Source organism: Chiloscyllium punctatum, chromosome 37, assembly GCF_047496795.1.
Source record: "Chiloscyllium punctatum isolate Juve2018m chromosome 37, sChiPun1.3, whole genome shotgun sequence".
NCBI classification, from domain to species: Eukaryota; Metazoa; Chordata; class Chondrichthyes; order Orectolobiformes; family Hemiscylliidae; genus Chiloscyllium; species Chiloscyllium punctatum.
The window spans coordinates 54,043,570-54,070,099 of NC_092775.1; the positions used below are offsets into that span (position 1 = coordinate 54,043,570).

A 26,530-nucleotide genomic window follows, 5' to 3' on the forward strand; every position below is an offset into this window, starting at 1 on the left:
GCTGGTACTGCTGTCCCTTACACTGTTCAGCCTTGCAATCCAAGAGCAAGAGTGGCCAGTTGTGACAAATCAGACACTCTGAACCACTGACTTCCCAACACTTCAGCCCTTAAGAGGCAGAATGTTGGCTGGATTCAAACTTCGAGCACAGTAAAGTGAAAGAACTTCAGGCCACCAAACCCTCTTTGAAAGTGAACATTCATTAACTGAGGTTTTGTCTTAAAGGTCGACAGCCACAAACTTCTTGGATGCTAGCGTTCAATGCTTTTGTCCCCTACCTCAATCACTTCCTTGAACATTGCACAGATCTTTAGAAGCAACATAGCAGCAATGCCATTGGTGTCAATTATCCAGCAAAAGATAAGATTCTAATAAGACCAGATCTCTCTCACACATTCTCTTATTCTGTACCCCAATGCAATATGTCTGCTGTACATATAACAGTATGAAAATTACAGCCAGAAAAAAAGACCACAGACCTTCATTCACAAAGCTGAGAACATAATGACTTCAGCCTTTACAATCCAGAGTGTGTTTCCTGTGTGAAAATGTAAAAGAGCCCCCAAGGGGAAAAATGTGAACAACTTCTCTTTAACCTCCTTTGGCAATTGAAATCAGTAGATACTAATGTGCTGCATTGGTTGTTTAAAAAAAACAGTAGCTGAAGCTTTTCAAATTCCTTTTTATTGTTTTGTGCAGCTGACAAAAAAAACAAGCAAAAGTACATACAAACATTTATTTCAAAATTAGGTCAGGTCCCAAGACTATACAAATATCAATACAAGGATTTTGTACAGTTCACACTGTTTAACAAGGGGCACCAGGCAATGTATCCCATCACTTATAACCCCAACCATCATTACAGCTCCCTTCTACAAGAGAAGCTATATACATCTTTATTCAATCAGGATGGGAAATACAACTTCTGTGTTCCAGGGCTCTGCATTGAATGTACAGGGCCAGTTTCCTTCTTGGTGACTTGAGTACTATAAATGTACAGAACTGTCAGCAATGCACAAACTGTATGAAGTTAGCTAGTGCACACAGATGTCTGATCTCACACTGACACCCAAGTGTTATCAATAAACTGTTTAAGTACTCAGACATATTACTTCCACCTTCCACACAAAGAAAAGCATGTGCGGCACAGAGATGGGATGCACAATCATTTTTCTACCATACAGCCCATGCACAAGAACACGTTAAGCTGTCTTTGCAACCAGTTTGAAAATCTAGTAATGCTGAATGGGTAACAGTCACAGACTTTAAACTGAAGCAGGCTGCTTATCATGAACGTAATCCAAACAGGAATTAATTGCATTTAAGCATATTGTAAAATATCACTTCATCAAGTCACATCTTTTAAGAAAATAAAAAGTTTCTACACCAAAATAAATAGAATCCCCAGCCTGAACTCACTTCTTGTCGTTGCGGTATCAGGAGCTGCAGATACAGAGCCAGTGAGCAGTGCTATAGAGTTGCTGACAGTCAGCATTGCTCTCATTAGCGCACACTAGCTAACTGCTGGAGAATAAATTTGGAGAAGTGCTGTATACACAGAGGGCTATTAACACCTGACATCAATAGTTCAAATAATCCAGAATCAATAGTTCAAAGGCCACCTTAGAGGAGAAGTCAGCTTCAGTAGTAAGTATGCAAGGACTCTACCACCTAGTCTCTTCCCTTTAAGTTGGTGCGGCTCTTAGCTTCACATAAGCAGCTGTGAACTGGTGTGGTGTGGGAACTGATGAAAACTTGCTCGCGTTGCATGGATTCACAATAACTCAAAACTATGTCTACCTAACCAGTCAAATGGCTGCATTTCCATTGCTTACACGTACATAATAGTCTGTAGACATTTGTGGAAGATGGGTGGAGACTATTTGCAGTCTTGATATACAAAGCTGGAGACCCACTCCGTGTTCACTCAACTACAAAGTCTACTTCCTACCATTAGTTACATCAAGTCACTTATGTAAATTCACCAAGCAACAAATGCAGCCTAATTTCTGAACCATGTTCGAAGGCTTGGGAAATTTACCTTTGATTCAACAATCCATCTGCAGCATAGAGATAGATTACCCCTACGTGACACAAGGTAACAGTCAGACATTTAGCCCATCAGTGCACCTAATCCCACATTTACAATCCCTTCTTTCACGATTTTTACCACACATCTTCAGTACAATGTTTCAACATCTCCTTTCCCCTACAAGGCCATTCGGCAAAACGTCAGAATATCAATTTGACCATTCATTCTCTTCTACATCTACAACAAGACCTTTCGATTCCAGCACAATTCCATGGATTGAGGCAGTGCAGGAACCATCTTTTTCTGTGTTGTGTGTTGGGTGGCACGGTGGCTCAGTGGTTAGCACTGCTGCTTCTCAGCACCAGGGTCCCAGGTTCAATTCCTGCCTCTGGCGACTGTGTGGAATTTGCACATTCTCCCAGTGTCTGTGTGGGTTTCCTCCCACAATCCAAAGAGGCGCACACCAGGTGAATTGGCCATGCTAAACTGCCAATAGTGTAGGTCTGGGTGGATTACTCTTTGGAGGGTCGGTGTGGATCGTTGGGCCGAAGGGCCTGTTTCCATACTGTGGGGAATCTAATCTAATATTCTGAAACAAATAATTACTGACATCCTTTTTAAAAGGAGTGAACTTACACAGCAACAGACCACCAGGCAGCACGGTGACTCAGTGGTTAACACTGTTGCCTCACAGCGCCAGGGACCCAGGTTCGATTCCAGCCTTGGGCGACTGTCTGTGTGGAATTTGCACATTCTCCCAGTGTCTGTGTGGGTTTTCTCCGGGTGCTCCAGTTTCCTCCCACAGTCCAAATGCAGGTCAGGTGAATTAGCCATTCTAAATTGCCTCTAGTGTTAGGTGTATTAGTCAGAGGGAAATGGGCCTGGGTGGGTTACTCTTTGGAGGGTCGGTGTGGACTTGTTGGGCTGAAGGGCCTGTTTCCACATGGTAGGGAATCTAATTTAAACAATTCCTTCTAAACTGAATTTTTGCAGCTCCTTAAATTTCTGTTGGTCTTCTGGTTCTGAGCATAGGACCTAAGTAAACTGCAGGGATAATGCTGCGGACAATGTTAGAAAAGTATCCATAGATTGCGATGGACATCAAAAAAACCCCCGAGAGATTCAGGCAATCCGAAAGGTCTTTTGTGCATGTGCACTTACTGAAAAGCGTAGCAAAACACATTGTTCTCTTGAAACAACAATTAAGTTGCTATAACTAACTTAAGATGGGCTGACTATATATGAAGAGATGCATCAGTAGTGAAGGATGATCAAGGAAGAATGAACAGCCTGGGTCTCTTTTCAATGGTAAAGGCTGAAAGGTAGCTGAATAGAAGTCATTTAAAATTAACCAAAGTTTTAACAGAGTGGACAATTGAGCATTTTTCCAGTGGGGAACAGACAACTGAGAAGACCATAAGATAGTTACTGAGAATCTGACTGGGAATTCAGAAGCAGCTTCTCAACCCATGGACAGATTCATGAGAATGTTGAACTCACTACAAAGGAAGTGGTTGAAGCAACTAGTATAAATATGTTGGAAATGAGGCTGGATTTTTAGGAGGGAAAAGGGAAGAGAGAGGATTTCACTGATGAAACTAGGTGAGGAACATTGGAAGAGAGACTCAAGTAGAGGTGACAGTAATGCCAGATTGGAGTGTTTGGCCAAATGGTCTGTGTGTATGATGAACATTGTATGAAGCTAACAGCAGATAAATATTTGCAAAAACTGTACAGTTTATAGGTGCAAACATCATATTGCCCTACTGACTAAAACATTCAATACTGAACCAGCAGTCAGGGAATTACAACAAGTGCCATCAGAGACACTATCCTTCATTGTTTTTACTGCCATGGGCACGCCCTCTTCTTTTTTGTACTTTGTAATCTATCATATCAAACAGAAGAACACCAAGTCTGGAATAAGACACTGGATTCATCCGACACAATCCATGTAAAACTCAATGAATAATTATCCTTTGCTATCCCCATCATTTGGGGATTATAATGAAGCCACAGTTTCCAATTCAAGGCGAATTCTTCAGGTAATCCAACTTCAGCATTCAAATAAGGTGCAATGATTGTGTCAGTTTTCTCACGAATTACTCACTCCAATACACTCAGGGTGTATGATCCATCCCTAATTGCCCTGAAGAACATGGAGAACCACTGCAGTCCTTGTAGTGTAGGTGTACCCACAGAACAGTTGGGAAGGGAGTTCCAGGGTTTTCACCCAGCAAAAGTAAATAAATGGCAAATACAGTTCCAAGTCAGCATTATAAGTCACAGAGAGGTAGTATACACCTTCTCCCTTTGTCCTTCTAGCTGTTAGAGGTCATGGTTTAGAAGATGCTATCCAAGGTGGCTTGGCAAGTTGCTACAGTGTATTTTGTAACTAGTCTACATTGCTGCCAATCTGGGTTGGTTGTAGAGGAGAGAAGTTGATGAATGGGACAATGATCAAGTGGTCTGTTTTGTCCTGGATGCAATCAAGCTTTCAGTGTCATTAGAGCCTCAGTCATCCAGGTAAACTGTGAATATTCCACCACACACCTGACTTGTCCCTTGTAATTGGAGTGGTGGCTCTGTGGAGACAGGTAAGCAGCACTGTACACAACTTCCAACCTTTGGTCCAGTTGTGTCTAGTCTACTGCAACTACAGCAAGCCAGGGAATCTATCTCAAACATTCAGTGGCTGTTTTACATTGCTCTGAATCTGGACAGTCCCAGAACACAATGCTACGTTAAAGAAGCCTCATATTTCACATGCACAATTAGTGTCCTGAACTACCAAGAAAAATCATACATGATATAGAATTACAGATCATTAATAAGGTGCAATTATGTCTACAAGGTACTGAGGAAGACATTTTCTCATTCTGCTGAACCCATTCCATAGAATAATCCAGATAACAGGATACTTGGGGCAGCTTATCCCATCAACAAAGTGTAGTTTTAGTTTATAAGTTGCTAACGCGTTCTCTTAATTGGATTTTCAGTCTCTGAAATAAAACAGAAAATGCTGGAAAAACTCAGGCGGTTAGGCAGTGCCTTTAGAGTGAAAGAAACAGATAAGTGGTCCAGGTGAGTGACTTTTCCATAAGACCATAAGACATAGGAGCAGAAATTAGGCCATTTGGCTCAATGAGTCTGTTCTGCCATTTGATCACAGCTGATAGGTTTTTCAACTCCATTTTCTCACTGATCCTCTTAGCAATCAAGAACATATCTATCTCCGTTTTAAATATACGCAATGACCTGGCCTCCACAGCCTTCTGTGGCAATGAATTCCACACATTCACCATTCTCTGGTTGAAGAACTTTCTCCTTATCTCCGTTCTAAAAAGGTCTTCCTCGAAGGCTGTGCTCTCAGGTTCTAGTCTCTCCTGCCAATGGAAACATCTTCCCAATGTTCACTCTGTCCGGGTCATTCAGTATTCTGCAAGTTTCAATCAGATAGCCCCTCATCCTTCTAAACTCCCATCAAATATAGTCCCAGAGCCCTCGAATGTTCTTCGGATGTTAAGCCTTTCATTCCTGGAATCAATATTGTGAACTAATCTTGTAGAGCTGCTCCAGGGCGAAAACATCCTTCCTGATGTATGGGGCCCAAAATTGCTCATAATTCTCTAAATGTGGTCTGTCCAGTGCCTTATAAAGCCTCAGAAGTCTTCGAGATGAATGACAACATTGCATTTGCCTTCCTAAACACCGACTCAACCTGCAAGTGTATGTTAAGAGAAACCTGGACTAGGACTCCCAAGTTCTTTCACACATCAGATTTCTGAATTTTCTCCCCATCTGGAAAATAGTCCAAGCCTCTATTCTTCCTACCAAGGTGCATGACCTCACACTTTCACAAGTAGTACTTCATCTGTCACTTCTTCGTCCACTCTCCTAACCTGTCTAAATCCTTCTGCAGCCTCCCCACCTCCTTAATACTGCCTGTCCCACCACTTATCTTTGTATCATCTGAAAACCTAGCCAAAATGCCGTCAGTTCCTTCATCTAGATCATTAATATATAAAGTGAAAAGTTGTAGTCCCAACACTAACCCTTGTAGAACTCCACCAGTCACTGTCCTGAGAAGGACCCTTTAGCCCCAATCTTCTATCCACACTAGCACCTTGACTCTAACACAATGGGCCCTTATCTTATTCAGCAGCCTCATTTGCAGCTCCTTATCAAAGACCTTCTGGAAGTCCAGGTAGACAACATCCATTGGCTCTCCTTGGTCTAACCTGCTCGTTACCTCCTCAAAGAATTCTAGCAGATTTGTCAGGCATGACCTCCCCTTGATGAAGCCACGCTGACTTTGCCCTATTTTAGCATGTAACTTCCAAGTATTGAGAAATCTCGTCCTTCACAATGGACTCCAAAAATCTTACCAATCTTTTCATCAGACACTGAACTGAAATTCCAGCTCTCTTCATTTCCACGTGCTGCCTGACCTGCTGAGGAACGGTTCGCAGCACTTACCTTTTAAAATTGAACATCTTCAGCATTTGCAATTTGTTTCTGCTTTTGCTGCAGTCTGTCTCTCTCAATTCAATGGTCCCTTCCAATGACATCCAAACTCAGGTCTCTTACCCTCCATTTTGTTTTTTTTAAATCATATAGAACGAAGCATAAATTCCTACCCTGAAAATGGGTCGTCCAACCAGTCCATGTGGATGTTCATTCCTCCCCTTGAGCAGTATCCTTCTGCTCATTTTGCTCCCATCCGTCTACTCTTTTTCACAATCACTTTATTCTGCCGTTCACTCAACACACTGTCACATCCATTCGTTAATGCTGGCACGGTCACTGCTACAATCACTAGCACTGTTAGGCAACTTTTACTCTCTGCATCAAATCTGTTGTGTTTAACTGTACTCTACATTTTTGTTCCAGATTGCTAAACTACTAGAAATTGGCTGTGTCTACCTACTTTGCATCCCTTTACCACCTCAAACTTCTCCATTGCATCCACTGCAAACTCATTCTATTTCCTGCATGCTGTCACTCAATAAAAGTTAAGACAGGAACCCAACAGTTACAAAGTAATGCCATGAACCATTTGTTTTTAATTAAAATTCCCATCCAAGGGCATAAAACAGACATGATGATGCCCAAGAGCACAGTCTAAATTAATGTACACTCCCTTCAGAAAATCTCTTCTAAAGTAGTTTCACAATACTGTTAAGTACACTTTAGGCAGTACATTCAGCTCACTCCCATTACCTGGAAATGGAACTCTCGTGCATGACAAACTCCAGGTTATCAGAAACACAATCAAACTCATTACATTTGAACCTAATGCACGAGGGAACCATAACAGTGAGAGTCACAAACAAGTTAGATACAAACACTTCTTCCCCTTGAGAAAAAGAGAATAAAAGCTAGAGTGTTCCAAACTGCTTATTCCATTAGTATTAAAGGTAAAATCAAAATAAACAAATTGTTCTGGTCCATCTAAACACTTAAACACAAGCGTTACAACAATAAAAAGATTTCTCACTGGAGAATGTAGAAAAGTAGAGATATTCAAATTAAAGCATCTCTCTCCACCAAGTTCCAATATTCACCTGATTTGATACTGGGATTATCAGATACACAGCACACACTCAAATCATGTGCTTTCTGCTCACTCAGAGCCAATCTACTAAATACATTACACAATTTGGTGCCTAGTTCTAGCCAACTGAGTGATACACTGCCCAAGTCTCACTCCTGCAGAAAGAGACAAAGAAGTTGAAAGATCCCTGACCATTACAGAAAGTCTGGATATCCTGAGTGAAATGCCTTGGTTTTCCAAATAAAGATCTCCCACTTTGTTGTATATTCCTGACTTCACCCCAACTAAATCTGTTCCAACCACTAGCGTCACACATATTTTCCTTCTTAATGATGGCTGCCTTTTGTTTAGTCAATCAATTACTAACCGTGGCCACAAATGCAGGGATCTCTGTCCCTGATAGTTTCAGGCCAGCCAAGCACACTGCTTCCCAAACCTTTCCACAACATAACCGCGTTTTGAAGTCTGAAACTTTCCACGATCCAAGTAACAGGCAGGTTGGATGGACAATTTGAGAAAGCAAAGAGGAGAGAGATTTGAAAGACTGAAAGGAAATTGAGGTTAAGCACCTTGAGAAGTGTATAAACTGCAGGAAAAAAAGTTGGCTTTTTTGAAGAAGGGATAGAACTTCAAAGATAGGCCGTGCCCAGCATTCAAAAAAAAGAGGTGTGGATTTAAAGGGACCTCGGTTCTCAGAACTGACAACTCCAAAATTTTGACCCACAGTTTGGGAAGCCTTCAATAAGACTCTCCCAACTTTATAACTCATCCTTCCCTCCCTCAGCTTTCGGTCACCTGGTAAGGGGGTAATTTACAGTAACAAATTACAGACATGGACTGCCATTGTATTGTTCTGCTGCCATTTTGCAAGGGGAAGATCTACCATGACAACCCAAAGGGAAAGCGTAGACTGCTGTGTATTCCCAACGTGCACACAGTATGCCAAGCAGAAAGTAGACAATAAAGTTTAACAACACATACATGTTCAAGAATTGTTTGCTCTTTAAGTCTTAATGATTTTTGCTTTTGATGGTTACAGTTGGACACAACCATAAATATAAAAATGTGTCATCTCCTCCAGGAAATAAAGGCCATCACACAAAAATCAGAACTGCTGCAACACATTAGTGCACTGTAAGGAAAGGATGGTAGAGGAACCAGGTGTGCTCAAGGCAACCAGTGAAGCACCAGCCCCCTCTCCGCTCCTCGAGACACTGATGATGCTCCTTGTAGAGCTGAGTGTCCCCCCAGTGGTGGGAGATCATTTAGTTACAGGCCACGAGCATATCAGCTGGAGGAGGAAAAGCGGAAAGAAGCAAGTCCAAGTACTGCTCACAGCAACACAAGAGAGAACACACCTTTCCCCCAACCCCTACTCCCCAAATTCAATTTACAACACAGCAATCACAATATATTCCTGATTTTCTGTAGTGAAGGAATTCAGGGGATCTGATCCTGTTCCACAGCTCCCCCTCGCAGACATTATTTTTTAATCACCAAACCAGCGAATTTTCCTCACAGCTCCTGCTGTAGGCGAATTTCTGCCAATCACCTTGATTTGACACCTATCAACACGATAATGAGAACCACTACAATCACAAACAAGATCACAATGACCAACATTTTTCGATTCTTCTTTTGGTATTGCTCTGCCTGCAAAATTAGAAAGCAAACTGTAAGCATCTTTTTAATATTAAAAAACTCATTTATATCCCATCATATATACATGATGATACATCATTCAAGTTCACTGCACCTGTGACAGTTCAACAGTGAAACTGCTGACTCTAATCCCATTCTGATCCTGCATTTTTCTAAAGGTTATTCTCGGTGGAAGAATTTTTAAAATCCAATCAACACCCCTTCATGAGCTGCTGTGATTCTACATTTTAAAAAGTAATGAGCAAAGCTATTTCTGCTAACTTCCACTGAGGCACTGACCAGTTGAAATAATCTTTTATTATTTACCACGTAATTACTTACCCCTTTGTTAAAAAAAAATACAGGGTTAAATTATAAGATGTAACCTTGTTGTATATCCCTGAATACAGAAGGTTGAAGGGTGGCCTGAAAGAGGCATTTAAAATATTAAAATGATTGAATAGAAGCATTGAAACGGAGCCCTCCATTTTCAAGTGAAAATGACAAATTAAGATGGGGGCAGGGCAGGAAGAGAGCAAGGGAAAGAGAAACAGAGAGAGATAATCAGGAAACAGTTTTCCATGCAAAGGGTAGGGAAAATTTGACTGTAGATAACAGGGCAATAGTTGCTTCCATGATGGAAACTGACAGAATTTTATTAGGTAAGGAAATCAGAGACATCGATCACAGGCCTGTAAATGGAGCTAAAATACAGGGCAATCATAATCCAACTAAGTATCTGCATGTACTCAAGCAGTTGAATGGCCTCCTTCTCTTCCTTCATACCAGATATTAATTCAGTGCCAGGGAAAGAAAAAAAAAAAAAGAGGACAGGAGAACTGACAGAACGAGTTTCCCTCAGGTCTTGCTGAATTTAATATTGGAGTGGAAAACAGAATAAAGGTTTCAGTTTAACAACAGATTGCTAGTTATTAATGGATCCTAGAACCCCAGGTACTGGAGTCGTGTGGTGCTGTGACTCTATCCCTACCTTTGAACCAGGAGCACAGGTTCAAGTCCCACCTCCTCCAGAGGAGTGTCATACCATCACTGAGCAGGTTGATCCGAAAATATCTAAAATAGTGGCCCAGCCATGTCATCAAACCAATAACTGTATAACCAAATTTACAGATTATAATCTTCTGTAGTATGTTCACTATATTCACTGCAGAGAGCTGCGTTCAACTTATAACAAATAACTCCTGGATAAATTGAATCATACCTTCTGTAACTGCTTCAAGCCCTCTTCTGTTTTCATACAGGACTGTTCCACATTATAATCTATCCGGTCCAAGATGGTCCCCTGATAATGAACATACAGAGTGAGGCAGCTGTTACAGTTAATCAAACTTTTATCAGATACCTGCCTTTGCAGCATACTGGCCAACTGGATGCTCCAGTGCTGCAGAGTCTTGCTGTGACTCATTGACAAGTGAAATTGGGTCAGCAAGGGAATCTTGGGTGGGAGAATGATTCCCTGAAGAATTGTTAATTTTGGAAGTAACGTGTTGCCACTGCCACTTTGCTCTGAAGGGCTGTTTAATTGGGCTTCCCTACACCTTCTCGGAAAAATTTCAACCTCTGATCACTACCACTCCCCCAGCGAAATCTGGTGGTATCTGAAGAACAGGGTTGAATATAGAGCTGGTTGGGGTTGGGGAGTGTCGGGGAGTAAGCTGAAACTGGAAAACACAGAGGCTCAACAGATGTATGTGCGCATGATTCCTCCCTTCTGGTGGCAAAGCTGAAAAGGAATTTTATTTTTATACATAAATGTTTCTCAAAAATCAAACAACCTGCTCCACGATCATGCTGGCCAGCTCTCTGAAAATTTCATTCAAGTCCGATATTGACTGCACAATTTGTCGGATCTCCTTTTCGCGTTCTTCCACCATCAGAGTGTTCTCTTCCACCAGGAGCAGCTGATCATGGGTAAAACCCTGTGAATGCAACAGAAAAGGAATATAGGCCTACTCAGATACCCTTAGTACACAAGGCCAGCTAAATTAATTACGGACAGGGTACAACAGGAAATTTAAGTAAATTGCGCACACCTTCCCTTGCTACGTTCTCGGGAGACAGTCATCACGAAAACAACTGGCATTTATGACCTAGTAGTCTGGACTAAATTATATACTTAGCCACTTCACAGGAAATGACAGTCAATTACGTTGGTGAGAATTGAGAGTGTGGTGCTGGAAAAGCGCAGCAGGTCAGACAGCATCAGAGGAGCAGGAGAATCAACGTTTCGGGCATCAGCCCTTCATCAGCATTTGCAGTCCTCCCTTCTCCTATGTTGGTGAGGAACCAGACTAATCTGTAGATCAGACTTAAGGCAGACAGATTTCCCTCCCTCAATGACATGAGTGATCAAGGTCAGTTCCTATCAGAAACTGACAGTTTCAAGGTCACTTTTATGGGTACCAGTTTTACATTTTCGTACTTTTCCTTAAAAAGAATTTGAATTCTCACAATCTTGTAATGGGAATTGAACTGCATCTTTTAATTCATTAGCCAATGCCACTGGACTGCTACCATTACACTACCACAGTATCATTACACTACCACAGTATCATTACACTACCACAGTATCATTACACTACCACAGTATCATTACACTACCACAGTACAAAAGAATGGGTGAGGGCCACATAGGCCACTTGGAATAAAGTATTCAGAAAAGTGCAAAGCCCCTATTATCTGGCTACAAGTCACAACCTATCCTTTCATACCATTCCTGACTTCCACATATAATAGACTTTTCTAGTCTCTTCCGTTTCGAAGAAGTCATTCTACACTCAAAAATGTTAACTCTGTCTTTCTCACTCTACAATTGCTGCCAGAGTTGCTGAGTTTCTCCAGCATCTTCTCTCTTTATTTCAGATCTTCAGCATCTGCAGTACTTTGCTCTTATTACCTTAAATTGCATACTTATTATGATAACAACTCCCAAAATGCTTAGCTCTGAATAATCCTATACTCCATCCTTGTGCCATAGGTCCCCACAACATAAAACTATTTATATTTAAAATGGAAAGTCATTTATTGCTGCGACAGAGCAATCATTGCTAATAAATTTTGTATTAAACACAATTGGTAAGTACTATATAACATCTCAAACTCCAGATGAAGGGCTTTTGCCCGAAACGTTGATTTTCCTGCTCCTCGGATGCTGCCGGACCTGCTGTGCTTTTCCAGCACCATCCTGATCTAAATTCTCAAATGCTCAGTTTATTCTGGAAAGGAACAACAGCAGTGTTTATTCGCTGGTTCACACCTCATTAATGTGCGAGGAAATACAAGAACAAAAAGATATGGAAGTAAATCTGTAAATAACAACATCTTATTAATGTTCAATTACAGTTTTTGAACCTTTCTAATTTGTTTCCAAGAGGTCTGAGGTTAGTTGGTACTAAACATTGTGCGATACAACTCGTTGTACTTAAAGGCAGCCAGTCTTGTTCAGTTTGTTCAAAGGTGAGCTACAAAAACGTTTGGCTGATTATTCGAATAGCACTCCCCTTGTTCTGAACAGGAATCTTTGGACTCAAAATGTGAACTTACAACACCACATTATAGTCCAACAGGTTTATTTGGAAGCACTAGCTTTTGGAGCGCTGCTCCTCATCAGGTGATTGTGGAGTTTAAGATCATTAGACACAGAATTTATAGCAAAGGTTTACAGCGTGATGCAACTGAAATTACATACTGAAAAGAATCTGGATTGTTTGTTAAGTCTCTCATCTTTTAGCATGGGCATGGTGTTTTCAGTTTTTTCATATGTAAATCCCAGAATTTTTAAAATAAAATTTACATTCTCAAGTATGCGCTAACACACATACTTCTGCAGATGCATACACTCACGCAGACCCTCTCCCATACACTCACACACACACACCCAGACCCACCCTCTCAGACATATACCCTTTACATCCACACACATTCACATACTCTCTCACACAGACACTCAGACCACCACCTCCCCTCCCATACACGCACATGCATACAAGTTTGTGAGGTGAATTTGTACTTGCAGAAATACATTTGATTTCGCTCAAATACTGCATGAATCCATGTAAGGTTCTGTAAATCCTTTTTTTAGAAATAGAATCAATCTGAACAATGGGGCATAGACAGCCTCACACAGGACACCTCACACCTTCAATGCATTATCTGGGCCGACATAGCATTTATTGTTAAAGTTCACTTGAGAATGCAAATTAAAAAAAAAAGTCCTGATATTTACACATGAAAGAACTGAAGTCAACATGGTCATTCTAAAAGATGAGAGACTTAAACAATCCAGGTCTTTTTCAATGTAATTTCAGTTGCATCACACCATAAATTCTGTGTCTTACGATCTTATACTCCACAACCACCTGATGAAGGAGCAGCGCTCTGAAAGCTAGTGCTTCTAAATAAACCTGTTGGACTATAACCTGGTGTTGTGATTTTTAACTTTGTACACCCCAGTCCAACATTGTCACCTCCACATCATCCCTGTCCACACGCCTGCTGATTTTCTTCAGCATTCTGTTATATTTCAGATTACCAGCATCTACAATGTTTGCTTTTATTTACTGTCCTAGTAACAGGTAGAAGGCAAATAATGTTCCCACTGATACATTCCACTCTAAGGCAATGGGGACCCTGTCACTAAGTCAAGAGTCAGAGATATACAGCATGGAAACAGACCTTTTGGTCCAACTCACCCATGTTCACCAGATATCCTAAATGTAGTCCCATTTGCCAGCATTTGGCCCATATCCCTCTAAACCCCTCCTATTCACGTACCCATCCAGATGCCTTTTAAATGTTGTAATTGTACCAGTCTCCACTACTACTTCTGGCAGTTCATTCCATACAGGCACTAGCCTCTGTGTGAAAATGCTGTCCCTTAGATCCCTTTTAAAATCCTTCTCCTCTCCCCTGAAACCTATGCAGTCTAGTTTTGGACTCCCCTACTTGGGGAAAGGAACTTGACTACTGAGGTAAAAACAATGACTGTAGATGCTGGAAACTAGATTCTGGATTAGAGTGGTGCTGGAAAAGCACAACAGTTCAGGCAGCATCTGAGGAACAGGGAAATCGACATTTTGGGCAAAAGCCCTCCATCAGGAATACAGAATTCCAGCACCACTCTAATCCAGAGCTTGACTACTGAACCTGTCGATGCTACTTCTGATTTTACACACTTTTATAACGTCAACCCTCAACCTCCAATGCTTCAGGGAAAACAGCCCCAGCTTATTCTCCCTATAGGTCTCAGATACTGGTATCAGATTAGTATCGCTGCAGCCTGGTGTTGATGATTAATGCACCCACTTTGTCATAAAGATTGTTGTCTTCACCATCATCCATTAGTGGCACAGATGTATCAAAAAAGTGTTTGGACCTTTCCTCTCGATTCTTCAAACCTATCAAAACAAAAATCCTATAAATAGAAGGAAGCAAACATGCAACATATGAATAAACCGTTAATCCCTTCTGCTGATTTAGCATAACCGATCGAGCAGGTTTAAACAGTAAAGCTCTGGAGCCCCTTTTAAATTCTGCACATTCCCTTGGAGTTGCTGAATCTTGCTGGGATAAATAGATACAAGCAGCATACAATTACTCACTCATTCTACATGTGTACAATGAATGTCAGCTCATATTGCTTTCTGCTAGGTGACTAGATTTTCTGACATAAGAATGTCAGAATGCTTGCACATACTTGTTAAACACAGAAACTTTTACAAGGCTTCCAAAATATACATATGCTGTCCAGAAGATGTATTTCAAAACCTTGAAGTACATTTTTGTAAAACTTGAAGTCTCTCAAGAGATATAGGGAAAAAAAAGGAAGCTTGGCTCAGCATTTGTAAATGTGCTTAATCCTCAGCTAGAGTATTGTGTTCATTTCTGGGCATCACACTTCAGGAAGAAAATCGAAGCAATTGAGAGGGTGAAGAGTAGATTTATCATAATGGTGTGGAGAGATTGAGAACACCATAAATAGAATTAGTAAGGGCACCAAAGGTTACAAGGAGAAGCAGGAGAATGGGAGTGAAACACATATCAACACTGGGGAAGCACGATGCCTCACAACACCAGGAACTGGGTTCGATTCCCCCCTTGGGCAACTGTCTGTGTGGACATTCTCCCAGTGTCTGCGTGGGTTTCCTCCGGGTGCTCCGGTTTCCTCCCACAGTCCAAAGATTTGCAGGTCAGGTGAACTGGCCATGCTAAATTGCCCATAACGTTAGATGCATTAGTCAGGGGTAAATATAGGGTAGGGGAATGGGTCTGGGTGGGTTACTCTTCAGAGGGTTGATGTGGACTTGTTGGGCCAAATGGCCTTTTTCCACACTGTAGGGATTCTAATCTTCTTCAATGATCAAACGATGGAGCAGATTCAAAAAGCTGAATGGCCTAATTTTGCTCCTATCTCTTATTCAGTTTTGACTGTTCACTTAATGGTCGAGAATTTTTAAAGTATAACAGGTGTTCAAATTGGAGAAACTTTGTTAGAGCAAATAAGAAGAAAATTGGAGGGTCAGTAACCACAGCACACAATTTTAAGATGGCAAGAAAAACAGGTTTTTGCTTTATATAAATTCAAAAAGTTTTGATCTGGAATTCTCTGCCTGTAAGGGTGATGGATGCAAGTTTATTAACCTCCAACAGCATGCATATATTTGCAAAGGGCAAACCTCTGCAGAGAGATGGGGCTAAACACATTGGAATTAACAACATAGGCAAGGCACGGATGGAGGACCTGTTGTTTCGGGATGATCAAGCACCAGGAACAAAATTAAGGAACACAACCTTGAGGGTCATAATCTCTGGATTACTGCCTGAGCCATGTGCAAATTGGCTTAGGGATAAGAAAATTAGGGAAGTAAACATGTGGCTAAGGGAGTGGTGTGGGAAAGAGGGGTGCTGTTTCATGGGGCATCCGTTTTGGAACTGGGGATGGGTGGTGGTGGGGGTGGGTGCGGGGAATCTGTACCAATGGGATGGTCTCCACCGGAACCAATCTGGAACCAGTGTTCTAGTGAAGAGGATAAATAGGGTGGGTCACTAGGACTTTAAACTAGTGATTTGGGGGGAAGGGGGGGGGGGGGGTGGGAGCGGTTAACACAACAACAGGGAGTATGGTGGTAAACAGCAGGTTAGCATGTGTGCAGGAGGTTTTAAGTTCAAAGCAGACAATGAAAGTAATAAAACGGAAGGATAACTCAGGAGATATTATCAGACACATTAGAAATTATGAGGGTATGAAAACTAGCAAAAGGTTGATGAGTTAACGGCACAAATCATCGCGAATGAATATGAGTTGGTAGCCATTAGAGAGATGTGGTTACAGGATGGTCACAACTGGGAATTAAATGTCCAGGGGTGTCAGAAGGACAAACAGGAAGGTAAGGGAGGTGGTGTAGCTCTGATATTCAAGGACGATATCAGGACAGTGCTGAAAGATGATATTGGTTCTATGGAGAATGAGATTGAATCCATTTGGATGAAAATGAGAAATTCGAAGAAGAAAACGTCATTGACAGGCATAGTCTATAGACCACTAAATAATAATATCACATTGGGGCAGGCAATAGACAATGAAGTAACTAATGCATGTAAAAATGGTACGACAATTGTCATGGGGGTTTTAATCTACATGTAGATTGGCCAAACCAGCTCGGTCAGGGTAGCCTTGAGGAAGAGGTCGTTGAGTATATCCATGATAGTTTTCTTGAACACTATGTAATGGAACTGATGAGGGAGCAAGCTATCCTCAATCTGGTCCTGTGTAATGAGACAGGGATAATTAATGACCTCATAGTTAGGGATCCCCTCGGAAGGAGTGATCACAGAATGGTTGAATTTCAAATACGAATTGAGAGTGTGAAGACAAAATCCAATACCAGGATCCTGTGTTTAAACAAGGGAGAATACTATAGGATGAGGGAGGACTTGGCTAAAGTAGACTGGAAACAAAGATTTTATGATAGGACAGTTGGCGAACAGTGGAGGACTTTCAAAGCAATTCTTCAAAGTGTTCAGCAAAAAGTATATTCCAGTGAAAAGGAAGGACTGTAAGAAAAGGTGTCATCTAAGGAAATAAAGGAGGCTATCAAATTGAAAGAGAAGACATACAAAGTGACCAAGATCAGCAGGAAGGCAAATGGAATTTTGTCCTTCATTGCTAAAGGGATCGAGTTTAAAAGCAGAGAGGTTATATTACAGCTGTTCAAAGTGCTGGTGAGGCCACACTTGGAGTCTGTGTGCAGTCTTGGTCTCCTTAATTGAGAAAGGATGTACTGGCACTGAAGGGAGTTGGAGGTGGTTTGCTGGGTTGATTCCGGAGTTGAGGGGGTTGGCTTATGAGGAGAGACTGAGTAGACTGGGATTATATTCATTGGAATTCAGAAGATTGAGGGCAGATCTTATAGAAACATAAAATTATGAAGGGAATAGAGAAGATAGAAGTAGAGAGGATGCTTCCACTGGCAGGTGAAACTAGGAGAAGAGGGCATAGCCTCAAGATTAGAGGGAGCAGATTTAGGACCAAATTGAGAAGGAACTTCTTCACCCAGAGGGTTGTTAACCTATGGAATTCCTTGCCCAGGGAAGTAGTTGTCGCTACTTCAGTAAACATTTTTAAAGCCAAGGTAGTTTGTTTTGAATAATAAAGAAATTAAAGATTACGCTGAGAGGGTGGGTAAGTGGAGCTGAGTCCAAGATCAGCCATGATCTTATCGAATGGTGGAGCAGGCTCGAAGGGCCAGACAGCCTACTCCTGCTCCTGGTTGCCGATACCTTAAGATACTCTGACTCAACGAAGGAACAACTGAAACCTGAAAGTGGACAGTAGTTATGGTAACAACTCTGTTTGTAAACTGATAAGGCTAATGTAATTTTAGTAAAGTCAGTTCTAATTTGAAGATATTTGGTGCTGCCTCTATTCATGTCAATACAAACCCTCCCATGTCCTACAGAACACTGTTCGTATTGATATACACAAGGGGCCTATGATGTTCAAACAGTGGCATTCAGATTAAGATGGCTCCCAGCCCTCAGGTGCATACGTTTGAGATAGCTGGACTGGGCATGCCGAAAGTTGGTCGACAGATCTTGAAGGGCTTGTGCTAGAGAAGAGACAACGTTTCGAAGGACCCGTTCTTCCTGTTCTGTACAACTGCGCCATTTGCTTTGCAGGCTTTGTACCGCTCGCTGACACCGGTGGAACATCTGAAAGGAAAACAGGCAGTAACAGGAAGGTCAGGACCTCCGTTCCATGTTTCAGTACAGTTTTAAATAACAAACGAGGGAAACATTGTTATTGTACAGAAACTGTACAAAAGTGGAACCGACTGCCAGAATGAATCATTAAATTCTGATTGAAGAATGAGTCAGCTAATGGGTAAGATTTTAACAATATAATGTTTGATGTATATCTGTACACTGCACAATAGTATGCCTCTCTGATGTCACTTTCAACAGGAACTGGTGAGCAAAAGGAGTTGCAAATTCTCTGAAGGAATGGCACTAGTACGGTTTCTCCCACAGTGTTCCTGCTGCCAAAATTGCAGCAGACAATGTGCATCCTCCTATGTCAACTGTTCAGTTGACCTTTGGTGCAGTATTTGCACCTGGACAGATTGTATACAATAGGATCGGACTGTATTCGGATTGCTACTGTCTGACAATATTTTCAAGGGATTTCCTCCCCTCTCCTCTGCTGAAAACTTCACTACGGTTCAGTTTCATGGGTGTTCGTGGCATACTGAACTGTTTTCTCTTTCTAAATACAAACCATATACCTTTACGATGAAATTACACCTGCAGCTTTTCCATCTGGACTTCAGTTTTACTCAGGTTATTTGGTCTTGCTGCTTGATATTAAAGTAATTCACTCTCAAGCAGGGGAGGTGAAGAATAAAATTAAAAGGAATAGCTATAAATAAGATGGATTGAAGTGAAGCTGGGTAAGCTTAGAGAAAAAGATGTTTAAATAAAGGGTGGGTATAAAAACAAATATAAAGTTAAGGGCTGCTCTCTCATTGGAGAGAGACTCCTGGTGGTGATTTAACCGGAATGTCACCAGATCTCAGGTGAGTCATAGAGATGTACAACACAGAAACAGACCCTTTGGTCCAACACGTCCTTGCCGACTGATATCCCAACCTAATAAAGTCCCATTTGTCAGCACTTGACCCATATCCCTCTAAACCCTTCCTATTCATATACCCATCCAGATGCATTTTAAATGCTGTAATTGTACCAGCCTCCACCACTTCCTCTGGCAGCAAGGAGAGAGGTTGAGAAGGAAAGTCCTTCATGGGAACCTCAACCGGTTTGGGAATTAGAGTCACACAGCATCGAAACAGGCCTTTTGACTCACCGCGTGGATGCCAACCAACAAACAGTAAACAATATTAATCCCATTTAGCTGCATTTGGTCAACAGGGTCCGATGTCCTGGCATTTTAATTGCTCAGAAACAAGAACAGAAATTGCTGGAAAAGCTCAGCATCTGCAGTTCTTTCAGTTTTTCATTTTAAATGCTCATTCAGATACTTAAATATTGCAAGTATACCTGCCTACATCATCTCAGGCATCGCATTCTATATTTCTACCATCAAATTTTCTTTCTCAGATTATTTTCTCACCTTAAACTTAGGCCCTTCAGTCTTAAACATGTCTGTCATGGGGAAAACACATTCTCATGATCTAATCTGTCTATGCCTCCCCACATTTTGTATACTTCAATGTATCCTCCCTCAGTTTTCTCTGCTCCAAGGAGAACAAAGCCAGGTTACCCAGTCTCTCCTCATTACAGAGACTTTACTTCCCAGGCAACATCCTGCTGAATCTCCTTCTGCACCCTCTACAATACAATCAGATCCTTCGGATTATGTGCTGACCAGAACCAGACCATCTGTGGTCTAATCAAATGTTCAGAAAGTTATGACCAGACTTCCTAGTTTCTATATTCTACAGCCTGGCTGATGAAGGCAAGATCCTGTATGCCTCCTTCACCACCCTGTCAAATTGTATTGATGCCTTCAGGGATCTGTGGATTTGGTTGCCAAGGTCCCTTAGTTCCCTGGGGAGTACTGAGGAACAATAATTCATTTGTGTATATCCTTTCCTTATTGGACCTCCCAAAATGCATCAAACTTAAGAGTCATAGAGATGTACAGCATGGAAACAGACCCTTGGTCCAACTCATCCATGCCAAACAGATAACCGAAATTAGTCTGGTGCCATATCCCTCCAAACCCTTCCTATTCATATACCCATCCAGATGCCTTTTAAAATGTAGAAATTGTTGCCCCTTCAGTCCCTTTTAAATCTTTCTCCTTTCACCCTAAATCTATGCCCTCTAGTTCTGGACTCCCCCACCCCAGGGAAAAGACCTTGTTTATTTACCCTATCCATGCTCCTCATGATTTTATAAACTTCTATAAGGTCACCCCTCAGCCTCTGACATTTCAGGGAAAACAGCCCCAGCCTATTCAGCCTCTCCCTCTCCCTCTCGCTTAAACCCTCCAACCCTGGCAACATCCTCGTGAATCTTTTCTGAACTCTTTCAAGTTTCACAACATCCTTCCTCTCGGAGGGAGACAAGAACTGCACCCAATGTTCCAAAAGTGGCCTAACCAATGTCCTGTATAGTGGCAACATGCCCTCCTAACTCCTATACTCAATACTTTGACCAATAAATGAAAGCATACCAAATGCCTTCTTCACTATCCTGTCCATCTAAGACTCCACTTCCAAAGGAACTATGAACCTGCACTCCAAAGTCTCCTTGTTCAGCAACACTCCCCAGGATATTACCATTAAGTGTATAAATCCTGTCCTGATTTGCCTTTCCAAAATGCTGTACCTCGCATTTATCTAAATTAAGTTCCACCTGCTAATCCACAGCCCATTGGCCCATCTGATCAAGATCCCATCGTACTGAGGGAACTTTCTTTGCTGTCCACTACATCCCCAATTTTGGTGAATTAGCAGGATTAAATTCCATCTGCCATTGTTCTGCCCAATTTACCAGCTGTTCAATGTCACTCTGCTGCCCGAGACCATCCTCCTTGCTATAAACACCAATTTCCATGTCATATTTAAACTTACTAATTAAACTTTCCACATTCACATCGTAGTCACTAGCGTACATGACAAACAGTAAGGATCTCAGAGCACCAATCCCTGTGGCACACCGATGGTCATAGGCTCCCAATCACAAAAACAACTCTCCACCATCACCCTTCACCACTATTTTGGATCGGGTGTGCCAACTTGCCTTGGATCCCAGGGATCAATTGGACCAGCCTTCCATGTCAAAAGCCTAACTGAAATTCATGTAAACCACATCAACTGCACAAGCCTCATCAACATATTTAGTCACCTTTTGAAAAAAATTCTATTAGATTTGTCAGATAGGATCACCATTTAACAATCCATGCTGACTATTCCTGATCAATCCTGTCTTTCCAAGTGCTGATTAATCCCGCCCCTAAAACATTTTCCAATAATTTGGCAACCACTGAATTTAACCCACACTGCTCGCAAGATTTTGCCTCACAAGCCAGCCAGCCAGCCAATTGAGCTATGTCCCTCCTGAGGTTATATGGTTCAATGTGCAAAGTACAAGGTAAAAACACATCCAGAAGCAATTGTCTTTACAGGAAGATTTTGAAGATATGACGTTAACAGAAAGCTGATGCAAACTGGAGAAGAACAGAAAATGACCTTCTTGAGCATTATTTCAGAGAGACAGAAAAGATAAGGAGAGTGACAGTATTGATTAGAGAGAAAAGATAGCACAAAATCATTTATGAAGGTAGACATTGGGGCTGTTTTCCTTGGAAAAGAAACAGCCGAGAGGTGGTGTGAACCTGCAGATCTGGCTGACCAGCTGAGAGTTAAGTATCTCTGGACACGCAAGTTCAGGGGGAGAAAACAAAACAAACAGTGAAATTCACGGTTGGCCTTGGAGAAACTTCAGTATGGAGATCTCTCACAGCAGGGGAACAACCTAAATGCTTTTTACCTTAACTCATACCCATTTTTTTGTAAATCTACAATAGGGAGTATGGTGAATTTTTTTGTTGATATATTTTATTCAGATCTGACTCTAGATTAAACAGCTAAGTTATCATAGAGCAGCAAGACTGTGCTGTTTTCTGGGTCTGTAGATTGTTAAAGTGCAATGATGGCTTCAGTAGAGTGATGTACTCTTCCTGTCCGATGTGGGAGATTAGGGAGAATTTCAACATTACCATGGAAGTGTGTTTAATTGCAAATCCTATTGGATTGCATGGATAAGTTGGAGTGGTAGTTAGAGGCAATGAGGAATTTACAAGAGCTAGGGGGTGTGATGGATGGCAATTTCAGGAAGGTAGAGAAACCACAGATAAAGTTGGGTAGATTGGCTTCCTCTAGGACAGGTAGTGCAGGAGTCTCCTGTGGCTATCCCCATCTCAACAAATATGCTGTTTGGGAAAACGTAGTGGGTGATGGACTTTCAGGGGAATATAGCACCAACAGCCAAATTCGTGGCATTGAGGCTGGCTCTACTGTAACAAGGGGTATATCAACTCCAAGTGATTGATTGTGATACGGGACTCTCTTGATAGAGGCACAAACAGATGTTTCTGTGGCCACCAACAAGATATCAGAATGGTGCCAAAGTCAAGGATGTCTCGGAGACGATGTAAAATATTCGAAGGGGAGAGGGACCAGCAGAAGTCATTGTACACAGTGGAACTAACAACATAGGAAGAGAAAAGGATGAGGTTCTGAGGACAGAATATAGGAAATTAGGCAGGAATTTAAGTAGTATGTCCTTGAGAGGAGAAATATCTGGATTACCCCTAGTGCCACGTGCTCAAGAGAGTAAGAATAGGAGGAGAGAGCAGATGAATATGTTGTTGAGGAGCTAGTGGGGGAGGATACACATTTTTGGATCGTTGGAATCTCTTCCAGGCTAGTAGTGATCTGTATAAAAAGGACACGTTAGAAGGGGACTAATATGCTGACAGGGGAATTTGCTAGTGCTACTCGGGAGGTTTTCAACTTGTAAGGGAGGTAAAGAGATACTGAGAAAAGAGATAAGTCTGAGACTGTACAGATGGGAAAAAGGGGAAAGTCAAATACTCAAGGCAGGCAGGAGCAAAACAAGGAACAAATTAGGACTGATAATTTATCCTGCATTTCTTTCAAGGCAAGAGGCCGGACAGGTAAAGCGGATGAACCCAGGGCATGGTTGGAAACATGGGACTGAGATATCATAGCTGTTAGAGATATGGCTCAGGGATGGACAGGGCTGAAAGCTTACTGTTCCAGGGAATAGATGCTATAGAAAGCAGGTGGACGGTGGGGGCAGGGGCATTTCTGCGGAGGGATAACATTACAGCTGTATTGAGGGAGGATATGCCAAGGAGTACTTCCAGTGAGGTTACTTAGGAAGGAGATGAAAGGGATTATCACCTCGTTGTGACTGGACTATAGATAAATAGTTAGTGGGAAATTAAGAAAAATTTGGAAGGAGATCTCAGTTATATGTGATAATAATAAGGTGGTAACGGTTGGGGACTTTAACTTTCCAAACGTTGACTGGGACTGCCATGGTGTCAGAGGATCGGTTGGAGACGAAATTAGTATGTGCGTCCATGAAAACCTTCTTATTCAGTATGTAGACATACCGACTAGAGAAGGAGCAAAACCTGACCTTCTCTGGGGAAATAAGGCAGGGTAAGTGACTGAGATATCACTTGGGGAGCACTTTGGGGCAAGTGATATAATTCAATTAGTTTTAAAATAGGTATGAGAAAGAATAGATCTGATCTAAAAGTTAAAGTTCTCCAAATAGTTCCAGAGATGTAGAGGAAAGGATAGCAAAGATGATTTGCGACAGGAGCAAGAGTAACAGGGTAGTTGTTATGGGGGCTTTAACTTTCCAAATATTGACTCCAACCTCATAGTCCCACAACCCCGCACCGCCCGTTTCTACCTCCTGCCCAAAATCCACAAACCCGACTGCCCCGACCGACCCATTGTCACAGCTTGCTCCTGCCCCACCGAACGCATTTCTGCATACCTCGACACGGTCCGGTCCCCCTTAATCCAAGGACTCCCCACCTACATTTGGGACACCACCCACACCCTCCACCTCCTCCATGATTTTCGCTTCCCCGGCCCCCAACGCCTTATCTTCATGATGGACATCCAGTCCCTATACACTTCCATCCCCCATCAGGAAGGCCTCCAAGCCCTCCGCTTCTTCCTCTCCCGCCGACCCAACCAGTACCCTCCCACTGACACCCTCCTTTGACTGACTGAACTGGTCCTCACTCTTAACTTCTCCTTCCAATCCTCCCAATTCCGCCAAACCAAAGGAGTAGCCATGGGCACCCGCGTGGGCCCCAGCTATGCCTGCCTCTTCGTCGGATATGTGGAACAGTCCACCTTCCGCAGCTACACTGGCACCACCTCCCACCTTTTCCTCCGCTACATCGATGATAGTGCCGATACAATCTCGTGCTCCCACAAGGAGGTTGAACAGTTCATCCACTTTACTAACACCTTCCACCCCGACCTCAAATTTACCTGGACCGTCTCCACTCCCGGCACCTTCCCCTGCAACCGCAAGAAGTGCAAAACTTGCGCCCACACCTCCCCCCAAGGCCCCGATGGATCCTTCTATATCCGTCGCAAATTCACCTGCACCTCCACACACACACACACACACATCATTTACTATATCCGCTGCACCCGATGTGGTCTCCTCTACATTGGGGAGACAGGCTGCCTACTTGCGGAATGTTTCAGAGAACACCTCTGGGACACCCGCACCAACCAACCCAACCGCCCCGTGGCTGAACACTTTAACTCCGCCAAGGACATGCAGGTCCCTTGGCCTCCTCCATCGCCAGACCCTGGAGGAAGAGCGCCTCATCTTCCGCCTAGGAACCCTCCAACCACAAGGGATGAATGTAGATTTCTCCAGCTTCCTCATTTCCCCTCCCCCCACCTTATCTCAGTCCCAACCCTCGGATTCAGCACCGCCTTCTTGACCTGCAAACTTCTTCCCGACCACTCCACCCCTACCCTCTCCGGCCTATCACCCTCACCTTCACCTCCTTCCACCTATCGTATTCCCAGCACCCCTCCCCGCTACGTTTTATCTCAGTCCGCTTGGCACACCAGCCTCATTCCTGAAGAAGGGCTTATGCCCGAAACTTCGATTCTCCTGCTCCTCGGATGCTGCCTGGCCTGCTGTGTTTTTCCAGCACCACACTTTTCAACAGTATGAAGACAGGCCAACTAGGGGTGAGGCTACATCGGATTTGGTGCTGGGCAATGAACCTGGTCAGGTGATGGATTTGGAGGTAGGTGAGCACTTTGTTGATAGTGACCACAATTCAGTTAAGTTTACTTTAGTAATGGAAAGGGATAGGCATATACCGCACGGCAAGAGTTATAGCTGGGGGAAAAGGCAATTATGATGCGATTGGGCAAGATTTGGGATGCATTGGATGGGGAAGGAAACTGCAGGGGATGGAAATGTGGAGGATGTTCAAGGAACAGCTACTGCGTGCCATTGATAGGCATGTATCTGTCAGACAGGGATGAAGTGGTTGAGTGACGGAAGCCATGGTTTACTAAAGAAGTTGAGTCCCTTGTCAAGAGGAAGATGGTGGGCTATGTTAGGATGAGGTGTGAAGGCTCAGCCAGGGTGCTTGAGAGTTACAAGTTAGCTAAAAAGGAGCTAAATAGGGAACTAAGAAGAGCCAGGAGGGGACATGAGAAGTAACTGGCAGGTAGGGTCAGGGAAAACCCTAAAGCTTTCGAAAGATATATCAGGAATAAAAGAATGACTGGAGTAAGATTAGGGCCAGTCAAGGACAGTAGTGGGAAGTTGTGCATAGAGTCAGGGGAGATAGGAGAGGCGCTAAATGAATATTTTTCGTCAGTGTTCACACAGGAAAAAGACAATGTTGTTGAGGAGGATACTGACATACAGGCTATCAGATTAAGTGGGATGGAGGTTCATGAGGAGGTGTTAGCAATTCTGGAAAGAGGGAAAATAGATATGTCCCCTGAGCCGGATGGGATTGATCCTAGGGTTCTCTGGGAAGCCAGGGAGGAGATTGCAGAGCCTTTGGTTTTGATCTTTATGTCATCATTGTCTACAGGAATAGTGCCAGAAGACTGGGAGATAACAAATAGAGTCATAGAGATGTACAGCACAGAAACAGGGCCTTGCCAATGAGTTATCCAAACTTAATCTAGTCCCATTTGCCAACACTT

General features: G+C 42.6%; 1 protein-coding gene across 2 annotated transcripts in view; it reads right to left on the bottom strand.

Moving 5' to 3' along the window:
• Positions 1–668: 668 nt before the first annotated feature.
• stx16 (syntaxin 16) overlaps positions 669–26,530 on the bottom strand; it is a 49,727-nt gene continuing 23,865 nt past the window's right edge. For both annotated transcript variants that reach the window (XM_072556843.1, XM_072556844.1), the window contains exons 4-8: positions 18,299–18,461; positions 14,556–14,647; positions 11,027–11,170; positions 10,453–10,533; positions 669–9,242 (exon numbers count right to left, since the gene is read on the bottom strand). In XM_072556843.1, the coding sequence (XP_072412944.1) occupies positions 9,138–9,242; positions 10,453–10,533; positions 11,027–11,170; positions 14,556–14,647; positions 18,299–18,461 (585 nt within the window). In that variant the 3' untranslated portion in view covers positions 669–9,137. The remainder of the gene's footprint in view (positions 9,243–10,452; positions 10,534–11,026; positions 11,171–14,555; positions 14,648–18,298; positions 18,462–26,530) is intronic.